Below are 13389 nucleotides of genomic sequence, written 5' to 3' on the forward strand. Positions count from 1 at the left end.
TATTTAATTTTTAAGTGTCGAGTTTTTTTGCATGCTTGCTTACTTCTTGAGTTCTTCTGGACTGCTACATAGAGTTCTTTTTGGGTGTCTTATTTTGTTGCTTTTTTCTTTCTGAGTTTTGTTGCAAGTGGGTCTTTTTCGTGTGTTTTGGGTTTTGGTTTTCTTTTCGGACGCCTTTCTGGGTTTAAAGATGGTAGGCAAGGTGTTCCTGGGCAAGAACTTCCTTCAGATATTCTTGCCTTAGAACATGCTTCGGGAACCGACCCTATGCATCCATAAGTTCGCACTACGCCATAGATTGCTTTAAGCAACACCCTAACTGTGTTGCTATAGACCTGAAAAAATGTTGCTAAAGGCCCAAAAAGGGCTAAGGCAACATCAAACCTATGTTGATCCGTAGCTAGTTAGTATAGGTATCTATAGCAACATTAAACCTACTTTATTATAACACAACAAATCCTGTTACAATAGATCTCAATAGTAATGTATGTTGGTCTCTATAGTAACATATGTAGTGTGTTGTAACAGATCTTAGAATTTCCTTCAGAAATATGGGCCCTACACATGTGAGGCCAACATGTGGGGCCCTCATAAATAATTCTTAAAAATTCATATTCAATAATTTATTTTGTTCCTTTTTCCTTTAATTTTCATAAATATAATCATAAAAAGTCAAATGTTTAAATCAAAAAATAAATTGAGATACTCCAAAAATAATTACATTAATAACTCAATTTAAATCAATAAATATGAACTCATGAATCAAACTTTATAAGAACTACATTATATTATCAACAAGTTTTTCGTAAAAGTACACAATCAAGTCTTGTAGGTATGTACTACAATCTATATATGTGTTGTGTATTTAAACATTATTCTCATCCTCTGGAGTTTCAATTGTGATATGTATCTCTTACTTTAATAGTGAACATGTGCCTTGAACCGCTCAAGAAATTGAGCCTGTAGGACCAAATGACAGCACAAAACCTAAAATATAAAAGGCAAAGAAATTAGTGTTAAATCCAAATAAAACAGGGCCACCCAAATTTCTGGACAAGTTACTTTGGTTAACTAATTAAATATAATGCCACCTCTAGGTGATGCCTGAATTAACATAATAAAATATTGTGATGCAGTCGAATAGTGAGGAACATGCTCCAGATGCTTTAAATATCCAATCAGTGTGCGTATCTGTGTTTGAGAGAGATATGCAGAGAGTGCATAGGGAGAAGACTAACCTGATATGCAACAAGATCACATTTTCTCATTTTCCCAGTTTTTCACAGTGTGCGCTGCCTGTAAGAGTCAATTCTCTGCAAGGGAGTTTTTGTATCTCTTCAAACATCGGCTGAAATTCAGCAACAGTGAACATGAACCTGAAGATCTCCAAGATATAAGAATTTGCAGCCTCTGAAAAGAACATAAATGAACAGGTTAGTATTATTGGCTTTTTCCCTGCACACTAAAGCTGCACGGTTGAGTAAACATCAGAAGCCATGATGTTTATCTGTTGACTTCAAAATCCGAATAGGCGAATACAAGTGGTGAGGATATCGATAAATAATAGGTAATTAAACAATTAATGCTTATGACAGAGTAAACTCCCACAACAATAATACTATTGACATGTCTCTATGCAAAGGGGTCTGTTCATTATCATTACTAAAAGACATATGTCATAGCCTATTTGTTTATTCGAGGATTTAACTCAACTCAAATAAGAATGTAACAAGTAAATAGTGGATCTATCATCAAAGAGATCTCTCAAAGTAACAACTGTCAAAGGATTCAGAAACAATGTTCATCTACAGACTTGAGGAATTAATTCACTGGAAGAAGTTCAAGAAATTGATCAAGCCTCAGTGACATAAATCAAGATTGTGGATTTAATCAAGTGACAAAGATCTTGTCAGGGTATCAGATAATTACAGGGATTTAATCTGAAGAAAATCAAGTTATTAAAGTTAAGTCATGAAGAAACGTCACGGAAGTTAGTCACTCATGAACCAGACAGTACATCGAGTGTTAACATTGAAGTGGTGGAATTGATTCATAATTTTCAGAAGAATGGTTGTTGTTCAAGACTAGTATTAATTCTCTTTTAATTAATTAAGTCATATAATTTAATTAAGAAAATAAATTATATCTGCAAAGATTAATTTATTGATTAATTGAATTAATTGATTAATTAATTATGAATTAATATTATGAATTTTCAGAATTGATTTTGAATTTATATTCAATATTAATTCAGCATGACAATCAATTGAACTGGTATGACAATCAATTGTCATACCGAAAGTCATGCTAGTTCAGATGGATTGTCATACCGAAAGTTCTACCAGTTATGGAATTGTCTTGCTAGTTCAACAGATTGCCATGCCGATTGTCTTTCTAGTTCAAGCAATTGTCATACCGATTGTCTTGCTAGTTCAACAGATTGTCATGCCGATTGTCATGCCAGTTCAAGCAATTGTCATACCGATTGTCTTGCCAGTTCAAGTGGATTCTGTTGATTAAATTATAAAAGAAACGAAGCAGCAGACATTCAAGTTATTGATTAAAAATTCAACAGACTTCAACCACTTCAAGAACAAAAGAAAAGCAGCAGCAGCAAAATATTTCATCTCTCAACTGCATTCAAGATCATTAATTTCTAGTAACTAAAGTTAAATCCAAACCACTAGAAATCATTCTCTTGTTCTTGTGTAACTATCTAGCGGATCAAAATCCCTAGAACTTAATCTCAAATTGCTTCTAGCATTTGATCTTTTTATTGCAAAAATAGAAAAAGTTCATGTCAAATTTATTCTAGATTTGTGATAATTTATTTGAGATTAATCCCTTGTAAACGGTACCGTTGTTGTAACACCTTTCAAGTTTAATAATAGTTTTATTTAACTTGAATTTCGTTTCACCTTTTTATTCCGCTTTAAATTCGATTAAACGGTAAAGTTTGTATTTAACCCCCCTTCTACAAACATATTGGGACCTAACAATTGGTATCAGAGCCTTCTGATTAACGAACAAATCAAGATCCTAGACTTTTATGATTTTCAACTCCTTGAATTTTTATTTCTTCAAAAATTCATAATGACTTCACGAAAAGTTGGAACCGTTAAAATTCCACTGTTTGATAAAGAAAATTATATTATGTGGAAGAAGAAGATGCTCATTGTTTTTACAAGTTGCAAATCCCAGATATCTGGACGTGTTAAAGAAGGGTCCAAAAATTCCGATGGTTATTGAACCAGAGGTTATAGAAGATAATGTTGTAATTACCAAAGCTAGAACCTATGTAAAAGAGCCTGAGGATTTTACTCTTGCTGAAAAGGAAGAAGCTTCCTTGGATGCCAGCTTTCAATTAATTTTAGTTAATTCCCTGGATCACTTGATGAACAAACATGTGATGAACTGTAAAAATTTCAAACACATCTGGAAAACTATTGAGGTGATTAATGAAGGCACAGAGGAAGTTAGGGAGAACAAGTTAGAGATCCTAACCTCTGAGTATGAACATTTTAAATCCAATACAGGAGAAGGAATTACTGAAGTGTTCGAGAGATATAATACATTGATCAACAATCTGAACATAAATGGAAAATATTATTCAATCAGGGAGGTCAACAAAAAGTTCCTTTTAACACTGCAAACTCATCTTGAACATAGAATCACTTCCATAAGAGAAGCGAAAGATCTGAGTGAGATTTCTTTGGAAAGGCTCTATGGTGTGTTAAAAACCTATGAGTTAGAGCAGATTCAGCAGAAGGAAGTCTACGGGAAAGGTAGAGTGGTCAGCACGTCTACTGCTCTAGTAGCTGAAGGTCAACAACAACAATAACAATAATCTCAACAGTCAGAGAGTATGGTACAGTCTTCCAAGGCTGAGGAAAATGTGATAGTAGCAGAATATGATCCTCCTACTACAAATCAATCCGGTGATGATTTTTACTCCTTGTAAGAGCTGGAGCAATTGGAAGATGAGTCAATGGCCCAGATTGTCAAGAGATTCTCCAATGTCAGATTCAAGAGAAATCTTAAGTTCAAGTACAAGTCTAACTACAACAGATTCCAGAAAGGTGGATCTTCATCCTCTACCACCAGCAGTGGTGGATACAAAATAGGGATGGTTGATCAGAGCACCATTCGATGCTTTAACTATAATGAGTTGGGACACTTTGCCACAGAATACAGGAAGCCAAAGCAAGTAAGGAAGAACTCTTATAATTCAAATCAGAAGAGTAACTCTGAAAGGGCTTATCTCGAAAAGGGAAGAAGCTAGGATGATACTGATAGTGAAGATGAAGAAGATGGGAATCTTGCTCTTATGGCTATTGATGAAAATACTTCATTGTCAATAAAAGAGGTAAAATTCACTGATGCTGAATTAGTTTATCATCTAGGAGGTTCCTTAGATTGTGCTCATCGTGATAATGAATTGTTAATTCAACAGATCAAAGACCTTGAGAAAGAGGTCAATGAATTAAAACTTATGCACATTAATCAAGACAAATTAAAAGAACAAGTATCTTTTCTAGAGAATAGAGTTAACTGTTATAGACCACTCAAAACTATTCTCAAAGACAAGATCACCGATCTTGAGACTAAGGTTAAAGCTTACTTTAATTCTTGTTCGAAGGCTAAAGAGTTCTACAATAAGCAAGCTATTAATCAAACATCTGGAATAGGTTTTGATTACAATGTTGCTATTAGAGAATTAGGCATAAACTCCCCTCCTCATGTATGTGCTAAAGGCAGGGAAGTATTACATGTGCTTAAGGGTGTTGATAAACCCCTCTATAAAAAATCAATTGCTGAACCATTTGATGAGACCTCCTTTATTATTAAAGAAGAAATACGTGCTGAAGATCTTGCTAATGAGAAGGTTGTTTCCAAGCCAAGTGTGTCGAAAGTTCCAGTCAAAGTTGTGAAAGCAACTGAGACTAACTCAGGCACACCTGAGTTAGATAACAAAAAGGACATGTCTACCATGCATAATTTGCCTGTTGTTAATCCCTCTCATAAAGTATGTGGTGTTCCTAATTGTATGTCTTGTGCTTTTAATTTGATGTATGCTTATTTTAATGGTAAGCATGTTTCTAGTGATAAGACTACTCCTCGTCAGCATGTGAATAATAGAAAGCATGATAGGTCTAAGAGGACTAGTCCTCCTAAGGCTAGAAAGGAGATATTTGTGCCTAAGCCTAAAGAGAAATTTGTTAAGGATGTACAAGGTCAAATGTCCAGTCGTTGAAAAAGTTGAGAACATAAAAGTTAAGAATGTTGTTTTGCCTGATAAAGACCAATTCTACAAGTATGCCGGACCCAACCAAGTTTGGGTTCCGAAGAAGGTCTAATCCATTTGTATTGCAGGGCATTAAATAGGTGGAACCGGCAGTGTGGATTCTTGATAACGGATCGTCAAGACATATGACCGGAGATAGAGCCCTGCTATCAAATGTGGTTGAGAAAGCTGGCCCAGTGGTTACCTTTGGAGATAACAACAAAGGTTTAACTGAGGGATATGGCTGTTTGCAAGCTGGAAATGTTATCATTGAAGATGTGTATAAGTGCACTCCTAGTTGGTGAGTCAAAAGAGGAAGTCAATGCACCATAGTTCATGGACTTTGCAGTTGCAGATCTATTGGACTATGCAATCTCTTCTTCATAATCTCACTTCAAGTTGGTATGAACTAGTGTACTACTCAAGCAATTGTCAAGGACATGGTATGGCACTCTAACTGAAATTACAGTTTAATATGAACTAGTAGAGTCGTCATATTAATAACTCTCTTATCACTAGGCACAAACATATTGTTTTATTTATGCAGTGATATAATGATAATGTTATATGTTGGTCTACAAACAGACTTGTGCACTCGAACAGTTTTAGGAGAAAATTAAACTTCTTTCTACATTAGTGATTTCTTAGTTCATTAAAATCTTTTGAAATCACTATTTTACATAATTTCTCTCAAAAGATTAAATGTATAATTTTCATTCATTATAGATCTTAAATACATTTTATCTCTATTGCCATATGTTCTGTGATACAGGTTCAGCCTCCAATGGCCTTCTTTCATTGACAGTCATGAGGTTGAAAACCCACAACTTCTATCCCAGACTGTAAAGACAAACACAGAAACAGAACCAACCAACACTCTCTTACCACTAAAATGAAGTATGAATGAGCGTGAGGGAGATAGTGCCTTAGTGTACCATATAAGGAAGGTTCTAAAGTCAACCCAGCAGCTCTGTATTTAAATCGAGACAACTGTTAGCCCCCATACATCTTCTCAAAAAGATGTAATGGCTGAAAATGCATAAAAACAGTTACTAGATTCATCCTCTCAACAGGGTGCGTCTATTGAAATTTGCCTGTCGGCCAAGGTATCCGATGTAGTGTCATCACCTCAAACATAAACAATTCTTGATGCACAAGGAAAAGTTACACACACAAAGTATGAGTTGACGGAAACAAGAGTTTTGACCATTTTAAGCTCATATTCGATTGTTCAAGGTTCCTTAATATACTAATTGCCTTTACATGTGTTAGGAGAGGATACTGATCCAATAGCCATATGTCAGTGGTCAGTGTCTACCTCCCCAGGCTTAAATCCCCTGGATGCATCTACGGATAGTGGATCTGACATAGGCGCAGATCGGCAACTTGTTGACAATGATTCAGATATTACCTGATGAGTCACAAGGAAATATCTTCACAGACATTAGAAGGGAACTTTGATCTTTATGCTAAATTCGTTGGATCATTGTTTACCTTCCCAGAGTTCAAATCTGGAACCCTAAAAGGGAAACTAGCAACTTATAGCGTATTTGTTTATTCGAGGATTTAACTCAACTCAAATAAGAATGTAACAAGTAAATAGTGGATCTATCATCAAAGAGATCTCTCAAAGTAACATATGTCAAAGGATTCAGAAACAATTTTCATCTACAGACTTGAGGAATTAATTCACTGGAAGAAGTTCAAGAAATTGATCAAGCCTTAGTGATATAAATCAAGACTGTGGATTTAATCAAGTGACAAAGATCTTGTCAGGGTATCAGATAAATACAGGGATTTAATCTGAAAAAAATCAAGTTATCAAAGTCAAGTCATGAAGAAACGTCACGGAAGTTAGTCACTCATGAACCAGACAGTACATCGAGTGTCAACATTGAAGTGGTGGAATTGATTCATAATTTTCAGAAGATTTTCAGAAGAATGGTTGTTGTTCAAGAGTAGTATTAATTCTCTATTAATTAATTAAGTCATATAATTTAATTAAGAAAATAAATTATATATGCAAAGATTAATTTATTGATTAATTGAATTAATTGATTAATTAATTCTGAATTAATATTATGAATTTTCAGAATTGATTTTGAATTTATATTCAATATTAATTCAGCATGACAATCAATTGAACTGGTATGACAATCAATTGTCATACCGAAAGTCATGCTAGTTCAAATGGATTGTCATACCGAAAGTTCTACCAGCTATGGAATTGTCTTGCTAGTTCAACAGATTGTCATGCCGATTGTCTTTCTAGTTTAAGCAATTGTCATACCGATTGTCTTGCTAGTTTAACAGATTGTCATGCCGATTGTCATGCCAGTTCAAGCAATTGTCATACCTGATTGTCTTGCCAGTTCAAGTGGATTCTGTTGATTAAATTATAAAAGAAACGAAGCAGTGGACATTCAAGTTATTGATTAAAAATTCAACAGACTTCAACCACTTCAAGAACAAAAGAAAAGCAGCAGCAGCAAAATATTTCATCTCTCAACTGCATTCAAGATCATTAATTTCTAGTAACTAAAGTTAAATCCAAACCACTAGAAATCATTCTCTTGTTCTTGTGTAACTATCTAGCGGATCAAAATCCCTAGAACTTAATCTCAAATTGTTTCTAGCATTTGACCTTTTAATTGCAAAAATAGAAAAAGTTCATGTCAAATTTATTCTAGATTAATCCCTTGTAAACGATACCGTTGTTGTAACACCATTCAAGTTTAATAATAGTTTTATTTAACTTGAATTTTATTTCACCTTTTTATTCCGCTTTAAATTCGATTAAACGGTAAAGTTTGTATTCAACCCCCCTTCTAAAAACATATTGGGACCTAACAATTACCAGGAAGGTGAGCAGTAAGTTATTTTTTTAAGTGAGCAGTAAAGAAAGTCAAACGATCAGAACCTTTTAAGATGTCACAAACTTTTGAGATGCATGATGAAGATATCGGTAGTTAACAGTATAACTAGAGCCGGAAATTTCGTATACGAAACGAAAGTGACACGAACTTTCGTGTTTGTGTTTACCTTTTCGATACATGAACATGAAAGTATACGATCATGAAACTACATGGATTAATTTGGTATCAGTTTTTGGTTTACCCCTTGGTACATGACATGAAATGAAAATACACGAAATAAATAATTATTTAAATAAACGTATAATCACTCTATAATTGCACATAGGGAAAAAGCAAGTACTGCCTGACAAAAGGTATATTTATCCAAAAAGAAATATATTTATCAAATCAATAATTGTTAGACTAGAGTAAAGGATATAACACAAAGATTCAAGATAACATGAACATGACAACAGGAAGACCGTTTACCCTTTTTCCAGTTGAAGGAACCAATACAGCAAGAATTTTCACTGTATGAATACAATGACTCAAATAAGGATCTCCCATCTTCCTAAACTGACTGTCGTGAGCTCTCCTCGCAAAAGCAACCGCCTTTTGAACCTGGCTCAATACATATCACAAATTTCATTATATTCTGGTGTATATGCATAACAAGGAAACAATTAACATATATCTCATAATTATAAACACACATTGACACACCTTTGAATCACAAAATATAGGACATTCTGTAACATCTACTCCTTCCAAAATCAACAAACCTGTAGCATATGCCAATAAAAATCAATCAATTAAGTGCAGTTAAAATAATTAGTATATCAATTACTTCTTTTAAATCTAGCATAAATAAACATACCTATATTTAAAAGTTCCAATATAAATGAATGGCTGAGTATATTCTGTTTTCTGTGTGGCCATCACATAGAATCCGTTGATATCATAAAAGTTTTTTTTGCACCATGTACTCTTAACTAAGACAGTAATATTAATAACCTAATTCAAAACCGAAAGAAAAAACATCAAATTGCAACCTAAAATACTAATCAAACTTTAAAACTTGAAAACAGACCTATAATGATATCTAAGAGTAATTATGAAATGCATGTTTGATCTCCAGTGATAAGCCACAAATTAGCCAATTACCAGAGCCAACATGGTCCACATACCTATTAAGGGCGTACCCTCTTGTTGCTGCAAGAAGTGAATTTGTACTGCTTGATATGCTCAGCCCTTGCTGGGGTAATCTTTACACACTTTCCGTGAAACCACTTCTCGCAGATGTCACAGCAGATCCAGAACTCATCTTGACCATAGTTTTCTCCACATGCTCCGCACAATGCATCTCCGTGCTCATCTTCCTCTCCTTTCTCATCCTCATCTTCATCATCATCTTTTAGTTGTGGACCTTTCGGTAACTTCTCTTGATATTCTGTTATTCGCTGCTTCACCGTGAAAGTATGATAAGAAAAACCAACAGAAAAGAACATATTACAACAATCAAAGCAAAACACATTTCTAACGCTAACTTAATATTAGAAATGTAAAAGGCGAAATATATATTAATATGTAATTTGTTGAACCAGACTCATTCTCTTTATAATGAATGTCTCATTTAACAAAAAATATCAATCGTTTCTCTAAAAATGTATATCCATGATATTTCCATTTGACACATAAAAAGAGCATAAGGTAATGACCATGGGAAAAAAAGATAGTCATTACTGCTTCATGCATCTAAATTATAACAAAAACCAAATGAGCAAGAAATTAAAAAAAAACAAATGAGCAATAACGGGTAGAAATACTATTATTGTGCACTGGTCTAATATTTTGGTGAATACTAAAGTTTCTGAATCTTTCCAATTTTTAAGACACTAGCTACAAGTTTTCATACAACAAATCCTCTGTTTGTTACAAATGATGGCCAGGACGGGTACTCCAGAAATATCAGAATCTAAGAGGAAACGACTATTACCGGAAAACATTTGATGCAAGGTGCATCACATTGTATCCAGGTGACATCACTTCCGGTATCTATATCGAGGAAGTAAGCTCTTGGTGGATTGCTTTTGTTAAGAGTTGCATAATAGTACCTACATAACCAGGAAACAATTAATCATCACACTTCACGAAATAACATTTCTCTCCGTCATTTCATCAAACAGTTCCTTAGCACTCACAATATCTCCATATTTTATACTCGGAATTCATAATCCATATTTAGTTTACGACTAGAAAACACGAACAATACACAATACATATAAGCTGTATAGAAACAATGTATGTATATAATACCTGTTCCGAAACACCAAGTCCAGTTCCTTCTTTCCACCCATGTTTTTTCAATAACTGCAGAAACAAACAAATTCAAAAATATAAACAAACAAATTAACACCACAATCACAACTCACATAAAAATTTTAAATAAATAAATACATAAATAGATAAAAAGAAAATAGTACCTGAAAACCAATATTAGAGGAGGCGATAGGTGCAGCTACAGAAGAACCTGAATCCACATTAAACCCTAACCCAGATCCATTATTTGACATCATCCTCAAATCCCAACCCGATTGACGATCCGGTTAATTTTTAAAATCTAATCGTAAAATCTAATTCGAGTTGGGATTTGAGGATGATGTCAAATAATGGATCTGGGTTAGGGTTTTATTTGACATCATCCTCAAATCCCAACCCGATTGACGATCCGAACCTAATCCTAATCGTAAAATCTAATTATGTTCCCTAATTCGTAAAATCTAATCGTAACAATAATTCACCACGAAACACAATAAATTGGGGTTGAAAAATCAGATAGAAGTCCAATTGGAGAGAGGGAGAGATGAATATGTTGAGAGGGTTGAGATGAATATAATTAGGGTTTCTTCTTCGACCCTACTTTTCCGCCGCTCTGTATCAGATGAGGTGAGAAAGAAATTGGTGAGAAAGAAATTTCCCTCTTTTCTTTTGTGTGAAATTTCTAATTCCCGCTTTGTTAATTTTTAACCTCCTCCCGATCCATTTAATTTGTAGCCCAGCCCAACCCAATTGTATCTTTAACTGATAACTCAACCCAACCCAATTCAACTTGCTCGTCAATTAATTTGCCTTTTTATTTTAAAAATATTATAATATTTTATATTTTTTTAATTATTAAAATGACTTATCTAATTAATTTATTTATAAAAATTTAAAACTATTACAAGATGCCATTTTCTATAAATAATTAATTTAGTAATTTCAATTAAAATTAATTAAGTAAAATTTAATAATCTAATATTAAAATAAAATGTTTTATTATTTATAAATCAGTTATTCGATATAATCTTATTTTCCAAAGACAAATCCATGAATTATTTATCCAAATCAAATATTTATAAAAATAATTTTTTTCAGTTTAAATTTAAATTTTCTTTATTCTTAGTCTATAGCAACACAGTATATCATGTTACCTCTACTTAACACCTCATTGGCCTATGACAACACAGTACTATAGCTTTAGTAACATGCATAGTGTAGGTATTGTGATAGGTGAAAATTTCACATCTATAATAACATAATCTAAGGTAACACTATAATAATCCCAAAAATTTTGGACTTTTTGTAACCCTTATAATAGTGATTTTGCTGATTATGCTGAATAAGAAAACTTTTCATGCCACACTATGTAACAGTTCTTTTACTGATATTCTGAGATCTTATTAGTACTCTATATGGTATATAAGTGTATGTAAAGATCGTCAGAATCTAAATTCGAACACTTTGATTTTTCCCGAAAATCCACCAGATACCGAAAGAATTGAGTATAAGGTAACATGATTAAAAAGGATTTAAATTTAAGGAGCAACCAAGCCAAGGAAAATCATAACACATTTTGAAGGTTGACTTTGCTAAATAACCAAGAAGCTCTCGGCTTCTTCATTCCAAGCAAGAACAAAAAATCAATTTCCAAGATCCAAGCTTTGATAATTTGCAAGGTGATCATCCAAGGTTCTTTATACTTAGATATGGATATCCTAGGAATCTAAGCCACAAATTCCTTCACAATATTTTTCAATAAATCATTGAAGAAGAGAGTGAATAGTGTTTTCAAGAATTTTAAATTTTTGATCTTGTGTTTTTGTTTGGATATAGCTTTTGTAAGGATTTTCAAGGGTTGTTTCAAGCTCCTTAGTTACTTCTACTCACCAAGGAAGGTATAATCTCATACCCTAGCCTTAATTTTGAATATTTAGAGCTTGTTATGATTGGTATAGTTCATGGGAAGCATGATTCATGTATATTTAGAGTTTGGTTGGATTTGTAATGAGTTTGAGTTGTAAATCTTGGTTATTGGTTAATGAACTTAAGTATAGCTAGTAGTTCATGTTTGGGGTAGTATAAATTGGAAAATCTTGAGATGTTGGGACTGATGTGGTGAGGTTTGGATGGAGTTTGGTTGTAATGTTGGTTGTGAGTTGGTTTGTGATTGATTTGAAGTGGTTAAAACTTGGTAATCGCGTAAACATAGCCGTCGTAATGCCCGTTTTTATACAACTGCTTGTTCTTAGTATTCGGGACAGAAAGCTAACTGTTGAATCTGTAACTTTTCCTGTGCTTAGCTATATTTTCTCGTAAGCTTCGTTTTGATATGTGGTTCGTTTGAATCCGATGTACGATTTAGGAGAAACGACCGTTTTAAGTAACGGCGTTTCGCGAACGAACCATTTCCCCTCGCCTTACTTTGAAACCTTGGTTAAGGTCCTTAAATGACTATTTGGAATATAAAATAATTAAGTAAGGTTAGAGGATCAGTTGGTAGGGTATTCTCCAAAGTGTCGCCTTAAAATTCGTAATGGTTAATTTATTAAAAATGGTGGAGCCGAGGTACTCGAGCGACTTATGTGAATCGTTAAGCGCAAAAGCGAACGTTAGGGTCTAATTGGTTAAAGACCAGTTCCTTAAGCGACCGTGGTTTAATTCCAACTTATATGTTGTTTATAGGTTACCAGACTCGCCCCAGGCCTTTTACCACCCCCAGTCGCTCAGGCAAGTTTTCTACCCTTTATACTGTTGTTGTGATGTATATATGTATATGCATTATCTTGTGATAAGTGCATGCTTGTTATTAGCAAATCTTGCGATATATTGGAGCATGCTGATATGATATATATGCATGCCTGTTTCATAATCTTGATATCTAATTGTTGATTCAAATACTTATAAGTTGCATAATACCTATGCTAGAGA

General features: G+C 33.7%; 1 protein-coding gene across 4 annotated transcripts; it reads right to left on the bottom strand.

Moving 5' to 3' along the window:
- Positions 1-718: 718 nt before the first annotated feature.
- Positions 719-11136, bottom strand: LOC141713228 (uncharacterized). 4 transcript variants are annotated; one of them, XM_074516543.1, is made up of 9 exons: positions 10623-11136; positions 10456-10509; positions 10136-10253; positions 9327-9602; positions 9017-9153; positions 8863-8921; positions 8629-8760; positions 1239-1410; positions 719-987 (listed from the first exon to the last, which is right to left on the bottom strand). In XM_074516543.1, exons 2-4 carry the CDS (start codon positions 10494-10496, stop codon positions 9330-9332), a joined length of 432 nt encoding a protein of 143 aa, XP_074372644.1. In that variant the 5' UTR covers positions 10497-10509; positions 10623-11136; the 3' UTR covers positions 719-987; positions 1239-1410; positions 8629-8760; positions 8863-8921; positions 9017-9153; positions 9327-9329. The 4 variants fall into 4 exon arrangements, with proteins under 4 accessions (XP_074372644.1, XP_074372645.1, XP_074372647.1 ...); XM_074516546.1 differs by having other exon boundaries at positions 723-987; positions 9327-9599; XM_074516544.1 differs by lacking the exon at positions 9017-9153.
- Between the last annotated feature and the right edge of the window lie 2253 nt (positions 11137-13389).

This window comes from Apium graveolens, chromosome 3 (assembly GCF_009905375.1).
Source record: "Apium graveolens cultivar Ventura chromosome 3, ASM990537v1, whole genome shotgun sequence".
Taxonomy (NCBI): domain Eukaryota; kingdom Viridiplantae; phylum Streptophyta; class Magnoliopsida; order Apiales; family Apiaceae; genus Apium; species Apium graveolens.